This window comes from Diachasma alloeum, unplaced genomic scaffold, assembly GCF_001412515.2.
Source record: "Diachasma alloeum isolate Michigan unplaced genomic scaffold, Dall2.0 Dall_scaffold_00603, whole genome shotgun sequence".
Taxonomy (NCBI): Eukaryota; Metazoa; Arthropoda; class Insecta; order Hymenoptera; family Braconidae; genus Diachasma; species Diachasma alloeum.
The window spans coordinates 93,987-109,804 of record NW_021680735.1 but is presented as its reverse complement, the minus strand read 5'-3'; the positions used below and the strand labels follow the sequence as shown (position 1 = coordinate 109,804).

General features: G+C 38.5%; 2 protein-coding genes across 2 annotated transcripts; one reads left to right on the top strand and one right to left on the bottom strand.

Moving 5' to 3' along the window:
* Positions 1–3,430: 3,430 nt before the first annotated feature.
* LOC107043577 lies at positions 3,431–10,222 on the bottom strand. Its single transcript, XM_015265125.2, has 6 exons — positions 10,037–10,222; positions 9,605–9,842; positions 5,460–5,563; positions 4,179–4,298; positions 3,946–4,095; positions 3,431–3,853 (listed from the first exon to the last, which is right to left on the bottom strand). The coding sequence occupies exons 1-6, from the start codon at positions 10,110–10,112 to the stop codon at positions 3,588–3,590; spliced, it is 954 nt and encodes a 317-aa protein (XP_015120611.1). The 5' UTR covers positions 10,113–10,222; the 3' UTR covers positions 3,431–3,587.
* Positions 10,223–13,114: 2,892 nt separating this feature from the next.
* On the top strand, positions 13,115–15,810 carry LOC107043581 (survival motor neuron protein). The gene is made up of 6 exons (XM_015265129.1): positions 13,115–13,395; positions 13,471–13,644; positions 13,807–13,924; positions 14,512–14,803; positions 15,388–15,458; positions 15,675–15,810. The coding sequence occupies exons 1-6, from the start codon at positions 13,351–13,353 to the stop codon at positions 15,728–15,730; spliced, it is 756 nt and encodes a 251-aa protein (XP_015120615.1). The 5' UTR covers positions 13,115–13,350; the 3' UTR covers positions 15,731–15,810.
* The last annotated feature ends 8 nt before the right edge of the window (positions 15,811–15,818 follow it).

The following is a 15,818-nucleotide window of genomic DNA, read 5'->3' as shown; positions in this document are numbered from 1 at the left end:
GAGAGCCGTTTGGGGACTCACTCGATCCATAAATATTCGTTTCTCCCCCTCTAATTCAGATGAAGGGATAAAACAGATCGCAATCAGTTGAGGATTCAATTTTCAATCGATTGGCAACCGTTTCATCCCTTCGTCCTCATTACGGAAGGAGAAATTGATTGTTATATTAAGGGCAGGATTCCGCCGTCCGTCGGCGTTTCGAACTGCGGTAGGTTTCCCTCACCTGCTCGACAGCGAACATCACCGCTCGCTCCGCCCTTCGATTCCCCCATACGCGTTCCCCCCCACTCTGCGCCGTTATCGACGCTCTCACACGCTCCCTGTTTTACTTACAGGTACATACTCGCTACGAAATTTTGCGGTTGAAGCGTTTCCATAGGCGCTAGCAATCTCCCTTATAATCTCTGTTATAATTAAGGAGATCCGATCAATTAGCCCCTCATGTATAGATATTCCAAATTTTTATTTTTTTCCTCATTGAAGTAGTTTTGAAGAAAATTGCGAGCTAATAAAAAACATTTGCTAGTTAGTACTTTTTTAAAAATAAATTTTAAAAAAATCACCCCTGAAAAAAAAGGCGTTATCCCCCCTATTTCATTATTTCCAAAAAATTTTATCACCAATCGGTAGCAAATTGTTTGAAGATTTTTGCGAGTTAAGAAAAAATCGTCAATGCACTCCTATTATTGTNGTCTCCCCTGGTTCAAAACCATCTTTAGAGGTCCTAGCACGCCATTTCTCGACCCGCTCTTTCGTTTGAGCCCAAAAAAACATTCATATCTTGTCTGACATCGCTGCTACAAACTCGTGTCTACAACTCGGGCCTTCAATTGAAAGCAGGGGCCCTACTCACCCTCGTCCATAATTCCCTCCAGTATGAAATTGTGGACACTTGTGGTGAATGGATCCTGTCCAAAATTTTCGTTGACGACTTCCCAATATTTTTATACTCCATTTATTTTAATAACAGTGTGAATGTATCTGCAGCTCTTGAATCCTTACAAGGGCTGATATCGACCATCGAAGATGAACAGGAAAATCCTATTCTAATTATTGGAGGTGATTTTAACTGCAGAATCAAACAACTCGGAGCATGCGACCCCCAGGTAGTCGCGGACACAAGTCTCTTCAGTGATAGGCTCTCTCTGAATGTTGAGCGACCCTCGGGAAATAGCAAAATACTGATTGAGTTCATGGAGGAAAATGGTTTCGTCGTCTTAAACGGTAGATCTCCAAGTGATCGTCCTGCCAATTTCATGTATGTGACTTTACTGGGAAGGAGCGTGATAGACCTAGTATTCATCAAGTTGCTCTGTATATCCTTAGTCCAGGACTTCTTCGTGGATATCACTACTCCTTCCTCGCATCACTTCCCGGTGGTACTAGTACTTTCTGGCCTGCGCTGTTCCCCCAAAAAATGAAGATTTCGTACAGCCCAACGCCCCCCGTCTTATATGGAAAAAGCAAAACAAAGAAGTGTTCTCAAGATACTTGGAAGAATCGACTTGTGTCTTGACTTGTGTCTTGATCTATGGACCCATCCGTCTCCATAGATCGGCTGAACAAAAACCTCTGCGAGGCCATCCACTGGGCTGCCAACCTGGCCGGAATGATAATTTCTTGTACGAGGAGCAAGAATAACAAGACGAGGACTGAATCGAAACCCTGGTTTGACCAAGAGTGCCATGCTCTCAAGAAGGAGGAAAGAGTGGCTAGGTACAGCACAAAGAAAGCAGATTTCACTGAACCCAAACTCAGCGATTTTCTTTCCCTTAAAGGCGAATTTAAAAAATTGGTGGAAGAGAAAAAAAAAGAATACGAAATAAAGGTTAGAGAAATGCTAGCAAATGTCAAAAATGCCTCGGAGTTTTGGGCTGCTGTCAGAAGCTGCAGAGTCAACAAATTTTTTCCTGGGCTCCCAGTGGAGATCTGGAACGAGTTCTATCGCCTTATATTCGGAATATAAGTGAGCGAAACCCCTAGATTGATGGCGAAATCTCTGCGATCGAGCTGAAATTAGCGATTAAAAATTACAAGACTGGCAAATCCCCAGGAATTGACCAAATCTCGGGTGAAATTATCAAGGCGCTCCCTGACAACTGGTTCCAATACATCCTAACCATGTTCAACAGAATCATCGACGAAGAGTCTGTCCCTAGAACTTGGTCTTCAATCTTCAATCGAGCTTATGACAAGTATAATTAAAGTAATGCACAGGGTATCCCATTTGAAAGAGACAATTCAGTCACTTGTAAATATGATATATTTCCGGGAGCTCTACCTGGCTGTATAATGCTTACAAGATATTCATTATTCTTTTATTATCGCTGACGTGGCAGAATTATAAGACCAAAATGAGATGTATCGTGAAGCATAAAGATAAATATACACAAGACGACTTACATCTTCGTAATAGTCTGATCTCTCGCCTGCCAGATTTATAAGTTGACATAATTGATCTTAGATTGTAGAACTTTTCTTATTATTGAAAGAATATAACAGCACAGACGGAAATACAGCCTCACGAAGCACAGTGAGTGGCATTGAACATACGTCAGAATCAAAACGGTTCTCCATTCGTCGTTAATATCAATTTAAAATGCTGAGCTTTTCAAATCGAATCATCAAGTGTCAGTGTTCTGGATGCCATTTCGAGTTGACTTCCTGATCAATGGAAGATCATCGTTATTTTCGTGTTAATATTATATAACATTCACCCGATGGAAGTTTCTCGATTCTCGTATTCTATCCTGTTTTTCATCCTATTTATTCTGCAATAGGAATGAAGTTTATGGGTAACTCTTCATTGTTCGAGACGAAAGGTCCATTGTCAATTTTAGCATTGAAATAGCATTGATTGTTTTGTATAGTTTATAATAATGAATGATTTCCTTCAATGAAGACCGAGAACATTTTGCACATGCTTAATAGTAGATATAAAATTGCATCTGCTTGTACTTAAACTATGATTTCTTCTCATGAGAATCGTTGAGTTCTTCAGCGGTCATGAGACAAATGCTCTTGGGAATTTTCTTACAAATGGCCACCGGTGGAATTTCGCAAACACAATTGATGCAGTCCGGACAATCCGCACAATCCAGATAATTTTTCAGCAAAAGAAAAAGAAAAAAATGATCAATAACTGGAACGAAAATGGTCTTAAAATATTGAGAAAAATCGAGGTCTTGTTCATTATTTGGAGATTGACACCAACGAGATATGTTATTTCAAATTGCTCCTTTTCTTCTTTGAATTCGTTTCATCCTATCTATCAATAAATTCCTTTTAAAAAATTTTATATTTGAAACTCATGTATTCAAACGTGGGCTTAGTGCTACGGAAGTGCTACGGAACCTCAGGCATTTATTCGAGCCGAAATTAGTCGACAACACCAGAGACATCCAAAGGTTATAGGAAATGACAAGAAACATTTTCAATAACATTGATTGTTTTATATATTTTATAACAATGAATGATTTCCTTCAACGAAGACCGAAAACATCTTGCACACTTTTAATAGTAGATATAATATTAAGCAACAGAGTAGAAGGAATTCTTTTCGGTCGAAGTATCTGCTTGTGCTTAATCTATGATTTTTTCTCATCAGAATCGTTGAGGTCCTCAGCGGTCATGAGGCAAACACTCTTGGGAATTTTCGCACAAGTCGCCACTGGTGGAATTTCGCATACACACTTGATGCAGTCTGGACCATCCGCAGATATCTCATTTAATTCATCCCCAAGACGCATATTTAGGTCTCCAATTCGACATGTCATCCCCACAGGATCTGGGGTGTCATTTTCCGGAACTCCGAGGGCTTTCTCTCTTGGAGTTATCTCATCACCGGCTTTTTCTGATATAAGGGACAAGAAAAATTATGAGTAACCCAGAATCGAACAATTCAATTGCTCACATTGGCAATGTTAATCAGCAGATTCAACTCACGACATCGCCACATCGGATTGCATTCAACTGCAGGCTCTTGTTCCATTTTCCAAACTGGAGCACAGTGCTTCTCTAATTCCGATCTATATTTCAATTCATATCCACACCTCTCATCCTTCATGTTTCTACAGAACGGCATTGTATTTTCTCCTATCATGAGTAGAATTAAGTAGATTGTTTGAAGCAAATCGAATCCGAGAGAATGAGGGAAGAGTAAGATTCTTGTGCTTTACCTTTATAACCGGGACCACACCAACAGGCTTTCTTGGGTTTTCCTTCTGGCTCGAAATAGTCACCATCCTCAAAAGTCTTTCCATCTACTTCACACTTGGGAATATCCTCTGGATTCGGAGCTGGATTGAATGTTATTCATAATCCATAAAAGAGGTTCAACAGATAATTCAGTAGTGAAGTGGTAAACGGAGATAAGTCGACTTATCTCCCAGTTGAGTTTTGAGAAATATTTCCGAATCTAAGGGAGATAGCGAAATTTTAGTAATTACATTGTTTGAAACGTAACTCAACCTCTCCAAGACCAAGGTCGATCAGCTCGGCCAATTACGAAAATCATCGGCCCTTTCCGGGTTAACGCTCAGGTCTAGTAGAGTCACCGTAAATCAACGCGAGTCAGTACATCACGGTCTGTCGTATAGCACGTTTTGAATGGAATTCAACTCTGTAGAGTTTAGACCACAGTACATTAGCGTCTATTAACTCGGCGATAGAAATTCAGTAAAAGAAAATCACGTTATTTATTGACCATTCAACCAGTGACTCACAGTGCAAAACCGATAGACAATTAAATTAACTCAGTACGATCAACAAGTGATAAGCTGTTTTTGTAAATTTGACAAAGCGTGGTTCGAACTCGAGAATAAATGCACGTGGATATTAGTTCAAGACTGTCAACAATTATTTCACACCGACAATCCTCTAACCTCCCAATCCACCCTAAATCTAGTTCCTCACCAAACATACATTTGTTGTAGCACTCAATCGGCTCCACAAAGAAGGTTATAACAAAAATTTTGCTATCTCACTTAGATTCCGAGATATTGATTGAAAACTGATCAATAGTCAAAATTGACTTATCTCCTTTTACCACTTCGCTACTGAATTTATGTTCGGGATGTAAAGGACGGTGATTTTTGGCATGCGTCAAGTCAGTCGTAATTTATTCCTGACCATTTTTGACCTGACGCATACCTCGTGATACAAAATAACCGGTCAACTCACCCAACCGTCAGTATTTTTTTTTCACTTTCTTCGCGATTTTTTTCAAAAAATCGAATAAAATTATGAATAACGCGGAAACGGAAATCGGAAATTTAGTGAATATTACCTTAGTATGGAAGTGCAAAAAATCAGAAGAATTTCCCGAAAGTCGGTTACTCTTTTTCTAACCAAGAACGGTCAGCAATTGGCGTGCGATCAGTAATGTGTAATTTACATGTAAAATGACGGTAAATTGACCAGTTAGCTTTGTTCGTTACATCCCTGGCTGGGGTACCTACGACAAGTTTCAGGTCCAGGGAAGCACATTGTAGCGTTTCGTGGGTGGTAGCATCCAGCAGCGGTTGATACTGGGATGTAAACCGAGGCACAAGCCCACGTTGCTCTGAGTAGTAAGAAAATGGTTAATTTTTTGAATAGGCTTTTTTGACTGTTGTAATTATTTTCAAAATTCAGGTAACGACAGGTTGCTCTAAGCGGTCTTCAGCAAATTTATAAACGTAGAAATGAAGTTGAAGTTAAAGAATCCTTTGCGATGGGCTAACAATATTTTTCAACATTTTTCCATTTTAGTAGTTAGAAAAATAGGTTTTTTTCTCCGATTTAATTGGTTTCATTCGTAACTAGCAAACGAGCGCGAAGCGCCCGTCGCAACATTACTCTATGCTATATTATTAAGGTACTTTACGCACGAAAAAAATTTATAGAACCTCTTGAATTCGTTAGAAAATTCTATTGAGTTTCTATTAAACTTTCTATTAGTTTTTGGCTGATTCTATTGACATGTTCAATAGAAACCATTGAATAGAAAAAGTAAACAGAATTCGATTTTTCTATGTCACTTATTATTTTCATATATTTTCTATAGAATTTCCTGGACTCAAATTTTTTCTTTCTCTTAAGTTTTTTTCATTCCATTTTTCCTTTCTTCTCATCAAGAAAATCAAACGAAAAAACTTGGAAAATTTGAGCCGAGGAAATTCTATAGAAAATATCTCAATAGTATCTTAATAGGTTATGTAGAAAAATTGAATTCTATTGAATTTTTCTACTGAATATTTTCTATTGAACAGTTCAATAGAATCGGCCAAAAACTAACAGAACAGTTCAATAGAAATTCAATAGAGGTTTCTAACGAATTCGATAGGTTTTTTTATCAATTTTTTTCGTCCGTTTTCCTCAGTGAGTTATACTTGGTGAAAATTTCGTAATGAACTGAAGACCTAAAATTTGAATCATATGTTGTTGAGCACATGTGAAATCTATTCCCAAAATTTCAAGTATTTCTTCCACACGAATTTTTGAGATATGCATCGACAAAAACTGAAAAAAGACAAAAATTGAATGTTTGACGATGGATATCTCAAAAATTCGCGTGGAAAAAATATTTGGGAGTCGTTTTTACATGCCNGTTTCTAACGAATTCGATAGGTTTTTTTATCAATTTTTTTCGTCCGTTTTCCTCAGTGAGTTATACTTGGTGAAAATTTCGTAATGAACTGAAGACCTAAAATTTGAATCATATGTTGTTGAGCACATGTGAAATCTATTCCCAAAATTTCAAGTATTTCTTCCACACGAATTTTTGAGATATGCATCGACAAAAACTGAAAAAAGACAAAAATTGAATGTTTGACGATGGATATCTCAAAAATTCGCGTGGAAAAAATTTTTGGGAGTCGTTTTTACATGCCCTTAACAACATATGATCCAAATTTTAGGTCTTCAGTTCATTGCGAAATTTTCACCAAGTATAACTCACTAAGGAAGTACCTTAACTTCCCGATAGGAAGTTATTGGTTTCACCCCGAAAATGAAAAATTGTAATTTCATGAAATGTCAACGTTTCATGATGAGTAGAAGCTCCCCAGATGGTTTTTAGAAAAGTGTATGTGTGTATGTGTATTGTAAGATGATAAAAATCATGTACTGTTCCTCGCCTGAACTGACCGCGGATCATGGGGGGAAAATTAGTATTTTTACCTCAGCGAGGAGTTGGATCACCCAGAGCCACAATTGTCATTTTATTTTTTTTATTTCTATTATTTACTTTCTTTTCATCATTCTCTCGAACTCTGTCGATCGCGCTCACCGTGGGTTACGTGAGCTTCGTAACGAGGGGAGTGGAGCGGAGCATCGGGAATGACTACAAGTCGGCACTACAGCAGATGACGAGTAGCACACCGACTAGCACGCACACACCGAGTCTGGGAGACTCACACCACGAAGGACGCGAGAGACGACCGACGCACGCCAGCAGGCATCTCAGGTCTCTACGTGCGAACCCCCACCGCCTCACCGATGGATCGACGGCACAAGGCCGTCCAGTAAAAAACCGATGTTACAGCATTGAGGGAGCATCGGATTATGTTGGCTTCTGCGCCGCTCAACGCGGATCACATTCACCGACCGCGAGGCGCAAGTTCCAGTTTCTGGGACTGAGGAATTGGGAATTAGGACCATTTTTAAATGCGAGAGTCAAAAATTGTCGAATCACTTAGATTCTTCGCGCTCATCACGTGATCGGGTGGGGGTAGGAGAAATTGAGGGGTTCCTCGGGGCGATGTACGGCCCCAACGAACACTCTTCGCTGGGATTTATTTCAATAAGGTCGCTCTGCGCCATTTAAGTTTTTTTCGCTCTTCGAGCTTATTTGATCGATCGGAAGTAAAGTACGTGGTGGTGTTGTGCCCGTTGGTTCCGGCTTTATCTTCCGAACGTCGCCGTACTGAAGGGTCAGACGAGTCTGCCTGGTGTTCTCGCGAAATCACGGCTCTATTTTCCTTGTGAGTGCACGCGTCTTTCCAGTAGGGAATCCACTCCGGCGCCCATTTTGGGGCCGTTTGAGAATGTGTTAGAGTCTGCTTGTGACGCGGCACTCTGTAGCCTCCAGCTACCTCTTGATTGATGTCATTATTAGTTTCGCTACTTAATTGTTGTTACCAATCTTCTTTTGTGGGAAAAACTAATCCCAGCTCATTTAATACGTCGACCTTCACCATTAACTTTTATGTCGTGGCTCTCGCGTCGTCATCGCTTGCGGGTGATCCTCCGCGTCTTAGCGTCTCCCACGCATTCTTAAGATTATTATTATTTCTCTTCGTTAATTAGCATCGCTAGGTCAGTTACATTTTTTTTTTGTATAGCATCTTTGCTCGTGGGAGTCCTCTCCTGCACGTGTACAGAATTCTACCGAAACTCTCGTATGTACGAGGGAAAGATCACATTTGATTTATGATTTGGAAATATAATTTTTTGTGTGTTTTATAAACAATTGCATTGTTGAGTACGCTCATTGTAGCCTGTTCCCACACGCCTCCGCGGTTATCTGAGCTAGTCGTGGAACGCGGCTCAACGGTGTGACCTTGTCCTTTGGCGGTTAAAAGGACTGGCGCTCTTGGCACATTGGTTCCTCTCATATTTCCCCGTCGTTTTGTTCCGGGTCGAGAGTCCAAGTTGCAGCCCAAAGTTCGTGATTACCCACGTACACGAATCCCGCGTGTGCGTTTAGGAAAAGACGTCACAGTATGTACCCACTTTTTTCGTTAACGCTTCCGGGCGGACGCGTAGTGCGATCGAAATGAAATTGGTCGCGATCGATAGGCATTCACTTGCTTAAGACTGGATCACGTTGGGAGAGAAAACCCCTCACCCGTTTTTGAGTTTTTCAAAAAAGAAGTGTCAACACTGAAATTCATGAAATTGGAATTTGAAAGAACAAATTTTTCGTAAGAAGTTTCCGAATATCCAATTTCAACTTCATCGGAAAGTTATACATGTGTCCCTTAAACGGACACATGAAGCAAATTTCAAATTTTATTTTTTTCGCTTTTTCTGTCTTGAGGATTAGATTAAGTTAATTCGATTCATTCTTATTCTTGATATATATATATTTTCTCGGCAACTGTAAAACTGCACCTTTTACGGTCCTACCGATGAATAACCCTGTCAAATATATTTTCGAATAATGAAAGAATACCCATAAATTTGATTTCCATCCTCATCTTTCAATAGAACAAATAGAATTAATTCCAAAAATTAAGAATTGGAAACTAAAAATTGTATGCGATTATTACTATGATTTCAGTAGTGAAGTGGTCAATCGGTTTGAGTCGACTTAGCTCCCAGTTGAGTTTTTGTTGAATAACTCGGAATTTAAGAAAGATAGCGAAATTTTTGTAAGATCTTTTTTGTCATTCCGGCCGTAAGGCAGCGTTTCACGGACGCTCCGCTTTGCTCCGCGTCCGTGAATCTCTGCCTACCGCCGTCATGGCTATCACACAGAATTTTTCAACTTTAACTTAATTTCTACATTTATAAAATTACTGAAGACCGCTTAGGCCAACCTGTTGTCATTTGAATTTTGAAAACATGGTTAATGTGTTTGCTGGAAGTGTTCAACATAAATTTCAACAAGAGTGCTCACTTTTCATCTTCTATTTTGATACAGGTACATGTGGGAAGGCAGCCGGTATCTTCCTTACTTATTGCTTCAGTGGGATTGTATTCGTTGCCAAAAGCGTAACATTTGTCGTGTGATCTTGACTTTAAGTGATCACAGTCGTATTTCATAGCACAACAATCATCAGGATTCCTTTTAATCGGCTGGCAACCCAATTCTTTATATAGTTTTAGAGGACCTGGGCAGCTATCTCCATCACATCCTGAAAGAACAACATCCGACTCGGAAAAAATTATATTTTGAAAAATATATAAAAATAGTATATTTCTAACCTAGGGAGGGAAAATAAAAGGTTACCGCTAAGCGGTAACGCTATGCTATCGCTAAGCGATTCAATTGCTATTTAAAAACCATCAAGATTGTCTTGGAAGAGAAATATTCGCTTCACGGTCATACCTGGCTTTGGAGGAGATCTCGCAACCGCACAGGTGACATACAGGGTGAAGAGGAAAACAGTAATAGCTAACTTCATAATTATTTTTTTAGCCACTGCTATGAACTAAGTCCACCTTCTCTTCCTATACGTTACGAAACGATCGAATGAAGATGGGGTACAACGAAACAGGATATTGAAAAATGAACAGTGGGTTCATATCTTTATAATAGCCTGAGTCACCCCCTCTCGGTTTGATACGCTTACGTAATTTATTCACAATCATGGAATTTTTCTAATTATTGAAAGAATTCTGTTGAGTAGATTGCATGAGATGTCATTACAGATAGTAAGGGTCATTGAAGATATAAAAATAATCGTAGATATGTCTACGTACAAACTCTTCGCTATTTATTGTTCATATCGCCTTAACCCTCTGACTCGCAAACCGTACGAAAGCGTAGCGGCGCGATGGTCGCCAATCACAGCGCATCGCGCGATGTGTTAATGAGAAATGGTCATTTGACTATTCCCTCACTCCTGTCGCGTCTACCGAGTAAAAATTCAGATCAGGCTGGAGTCCGAAACTGATCCGTAAAAACTGAACAAGGTCAGTTTTTGACAAGACCTTGTAACGCTGTTGAGGAGCCAAATCTGATCCGAATGTCCGGATTCGAACTGTTCGACTGATCAGAATACGATTAAGAAAGACTGCCCTAGTGGAAAAACATAAGGTGGAGGCGTAACATGCCTGATCAGAATTTCGGATTGGACTTGATCAGTTTCTGATCGTGACCTGAACAGAATTTCCACTCGGGTATGAGTCAATTTGAGAGTGAAGTTCGTAAGTGTCCTGGTAGCTCAGATGGTAAGAGCACCCGACGAACCCGATACCAAATCTACAAAGATAGAATTAAGAATAGAAATCTAAATCAAAACAGATTTCGAAGAAGTAACTTCAGACCACCATAATTAAGATAACAAGATATATATCAATTAAAACTCACTCTCCACATGAAAACTCCGGTTTTTATAGATATTCAGATACTAAATGATTGAAAAAATCGAAAAAACCACAAATCAGTATTGACATACCCTAGTGGAAAAACCTAAGGCAGAGGCGTAACACGCCTGATCAGAATTTCGGATCGGACTTGATCAGTTTCTGATCAAGACCTGAACAGAATTTCCACCCGGGTATGAGTCAATTTGAGAGTGAAATTCGTAAGTGTCCTGGTAGCTCAGATGGTAAGAGCACCCGACGCGACATTGGGAGTTCCCGGGTTCGATTCCCGGCTAGGAAGTTACTAATTTTTTCTCTCAAAAAATTAAATTTAATTAATGCCTAATGATGGAAGGCGGAGAAACCCTAGTGGAAAAACCTAAGGCAGAGGCGTAACACGCCTGATCAGAATTTCGGATCGGACTTGATCAGTTTCTGATCAAGACCTGAACAGAATTTCCACCCGGGTATGAGTCAATTTGAGAGTGAAATTCATAAGTGTCCTGGTAGCTCAGATCGTAAGAGCACCCGACGCGACATTGGGAGGTCCCGGGTTCGATTCCCGGCTAGGAAGTTACTATTTTTTTCTCTCAAAAAATTAAATTTAATTATTGCCTAATGATGGAAGGCGGAGAAACCCCAGTGAAAAAACCTAAGGCAGAGGCGTAACACGCCTGATCAGAATTTCGGATCGGATTTGATCATGATCAGTTTCTGATCAAGACCTGAACAGAATTTCCACCCGGGTATGAGTCAATTTGAGAGTGAAATTCGTAAGTGTCCTGGTAGCTCAGATGGTAAGAGCACCCGACGCGACATTGGGAGTTCCGGGTTCGATTCCCGGCTTGGAAGTTACTAATTTTTTCTCAAAAAAATTAAATTTAATTAATGCCTAATGATGGTAGGTGGAGAAACCCTAGTGGAAAAACACAAGGTGGAGGCGTAACATGCCTGATCAGAATTTCGGATCGGACTTGATCAGTTTCTGATCGAGACCTGAACAGAACTTCCACTCGGGTGAGTCCCGACTGATCCAGATAGTATCGTCAGTAACTGGCTGAATACTTATCGGAAACGCCTGATCAGAAAAGGCGAACCAGTATCGGATTTCTGTCTTACTTCTGATCAGCCAACCTGATCAAAATTTCCACTCGAGCAGGACCGTTGTAAGATTCCAGAATCCAGATGATTTTTCAACAAAAGAAGAAAATAGTATATTTCTAACTTAGGGAGGGAAAATAAAGGATCCTCAGCCGCGAAGCGGGAGGGAAATGTAACTTTGCGCCCGCCGAGACGGAATCGTAGTTTATGCATCATGGGCGGAAAATCATGTTTTCCCCGTCCGAGATGCGCATGTTATTTTTTAACACGCCAAAGAAACGTTTGTGTTTTGCTTTCTGGTGAGCGGGAGGAAAGTGAATAGTTTCCGCTCAAGGGTGGAAATGTGGTCCCGAGGGAGGAAAGTACTGACTTTCCACCCTTGAGCGAAAAGTAATCAGTGCTTTCCGCCCGAGGGAGTAACTTTTCACCCTAGAGCGGAAAGTAGTCACTTTCCTCCCGCTTATCAGGGAGTAATGTACGAACTTTCCGTGCAGGTGCGTGAAAACAAAATCAATAACAGGAACGAAAACGGTCTTCAAATATTGAGAAAAATTGAAGTCCTGGTCATTATTTGGAGATTGACACCAACGAGATGTGTTATTTCAAATTGCTTCTTTTCTTCCTTAAATTTGTTTCATCCTATCTAACGATAAATTCCTTTTAAAAAATTTTATATTTGAGACTCATGTATTCAAACGTGCGCTCAGTATTTTTCTGTAGTGATTTTCACTTTTACGAGTTTGGGGAAGGGCCAATACCAATTCTCGGACGAGGAAAAGTGAAGGTCAGTACGGAAAAATCATTTTCTGGAAAAAACATCGATTATTTTGAAAAATCGATGTTTTTCTCATTACACAGAAAAAAAAATTATATTTTAAAAATTTTGAAAATAATTACTCTGGTTGCGAATAAATTACTATTTTGTTTATTCTCAATCAATCCATGTTATTATCCGATAAAAAGTTGAAAAATTTTATTAGCTGGCTCAAAAACATCGATGGAAAAAAGAATCGAAAATTGATTAATCGACAGTTGAGAAAATCGAACGAAAAATGTCGATGTTTAGGCATGAATATCGATGTTTTCGATTAATGCCCTTTCCAGTATCCAGTATATAGTAACTGCCTCTTATTTACTCTTTTTATCATTAAACATTTACCCCAAAAAATCATAAAAATACTGAAAGTCATGTAAACTGGTTGTCTCAATGCAAAGAGAATAATAATCGGTGTAATGGCAGACGAGGAAAACGTTCTATTTGTTCGAGAGAATGGACAGGTACCAAAAATTCAATTTTCAGGTTATGTTTTAGTTCTAATGGAACGAAACGAAAAAATTGAAATTCACTTGCAGGATATTGACGATATTTGGGATGATACTGCCTTGATTAAGGCATACGACAAGGCTGTCAATTTAGCTAAAGAGCAAGTCGCAAAACGTCTCAGCATGGAGACAGAAGCCCCACGTGGGAAATCGAATAAATCACAGAGTTATAAACAGCCCAACAAGCAACGAAATTATCAAAAGGTTCGTAATTAGATCGAATCATCCACATAATTCATTCGAATCATTCAATGATTCGATGGTATTAATCGGATCGTGAGTGAGTTACATACTTTATCACATTAAAATGAAGATAAAAATTACTGAATACCATTTCAAGTAATTCTAATTCGTTTCATTGATCAGAAGTGGACTCTAGGCTCACCATGTCGTGCAGTTTACTCAGCCGATGGTATAGAATACGAAGCAATTATCTCGAAAATACTCGACAATGATTGTGGCACTTGTATCGTCAAATTTGTAGGTAATTATTCACTCCTTATTTACATATTGTCGTATTTAATTTAGTAATACTCCAGCATCAATCGAATTGGCTAGCGAATTCGCAAGGTTTTTCTATTACATTTTTTCGTGCGTGACATGTGATCTTTTTTTTTCCAACATCAGAGAATGGCAATCAACTTTCTTTCATTTTACAAAAGAGGGGAAGAGGATAGACTAAATCATTCGATTTCGTAACAATGTGGAACTTAAAAAAAATTCACTCACATGAATTTTCGAAGAGCAGAAATGATAAATTTATCCAGTTCTCCACTCATCACTGAGAACATGACTAAAAGATGACTTCACATTAATTTGTGTTTTTCATTTTTTTAATGTCTAATTATCAATTCAATTAATTCCTAATTTCAATTTATTAATATTGTGAATCAATTCGTTTGTCATTAGTTCAACCAAATGTCGTGGAAGATATTTTCTAAAAAAAAGTTTCTGTTGTATTCCCAAAATACTCTGTTCACCCATTCGCCTGAATCAACTTATTTTTGAAGGAATAAACATATGTAACGATTATTCACTAAGAATTCATTAATTTTATCCGTTTTATTTTAGGATATGGAAACACAGAAAAAGTTGAATTATCCTCTCTTCGAGAGTCTGAGGGTCTCGAGGCTCAGATAGCTCAACAGAAAGAGTCAGCAGCAGTGAAAAACTGCGATTATTCAACGGTTGAGGAGACATCTCAAGCTTTCTCTCACGCAAATGTCAGAGAGAATGGAGAGGCAATGGATTACGAGTCGGAAATTCCTAAGCAGTCGAGAAGTAATGTTCCTGGACCTTCAGCGTTCTCTTTTGGAGGCATTACACCACCTGCTCCTCCCCTGCCCCCACATATGATGGCCAGGTAAATTATATTCATCTTTTATCAATAATTTTTTAATTTCATCGATACTTACTAAAAATCCAACTCCTCAACTATTTACAGTCATTAATGCGATTCTAACGATTACTCAAATCAATAAAATTAAAAAATAGTAGAACATTACGAACTATTATTTTATCAATAATTGTTTACTTTATATTCTTTATCCTAGTTATATCATCTGTTATTTTATCTTTTGGTTCATTTTTCGCATAGTTTTTGTGTCTTGGAAGCATTGTAATTCATTCGTCGTTATGCGAATGCTATCCTAATAACATTGTACGAATTATTTCAACTCGTAATTGCTTTATTGGACCCCTTCATAAGAAAATTTCGAAAAAAATGAACAAAAAAACACATACATATATGCATACAGACCATATTTAGTTGCCCTAGCATAAAAATTTGGAAACTTAAATTTCCAAATTAGAAGAAAAAATAAAATAAGACGGGTATGAATTAACAGTAATTATTAGATTATTCAGCTTCTTTTTTATTATATCGAAATGATTAGTGATTATAATGAAATATTCATAATTTGTCATTTTTTTTCTCGATTCTTCCAGACTTCCTGCAAATGACGCTGACGCACTGTCGAGTATGCTCATGTCTTGGTACATCAGTGGCTTCCATACAGGTATGAGACAAATTAATAACAATAACCAATTAATAATGAATTTTGTTATAAAGTGGTGACAGGAAATGGATATTTTTTTAAAGGCAGTAATAAATGAATTTTCAACTCATAAAGAATCCTCTCACCACTTCAAACCTGAGTAAAATTTCTCGAAATTTTAATTTTCCAATTTTTTCTCACTTGGAAATCTGAATATCCTATACTTCATTCTTCCAGGGTACTACCACGGTATGAAGCAGGCTCAGAGTAATGCCGAGCGACGAAAAAAATAAGATGTGATGTAGCTTAATTTTTTATACGAAAAAACAAAACGAAACAAAATTCAAAACAATAATCATAAAAATTGGTCAAATGGCAGTT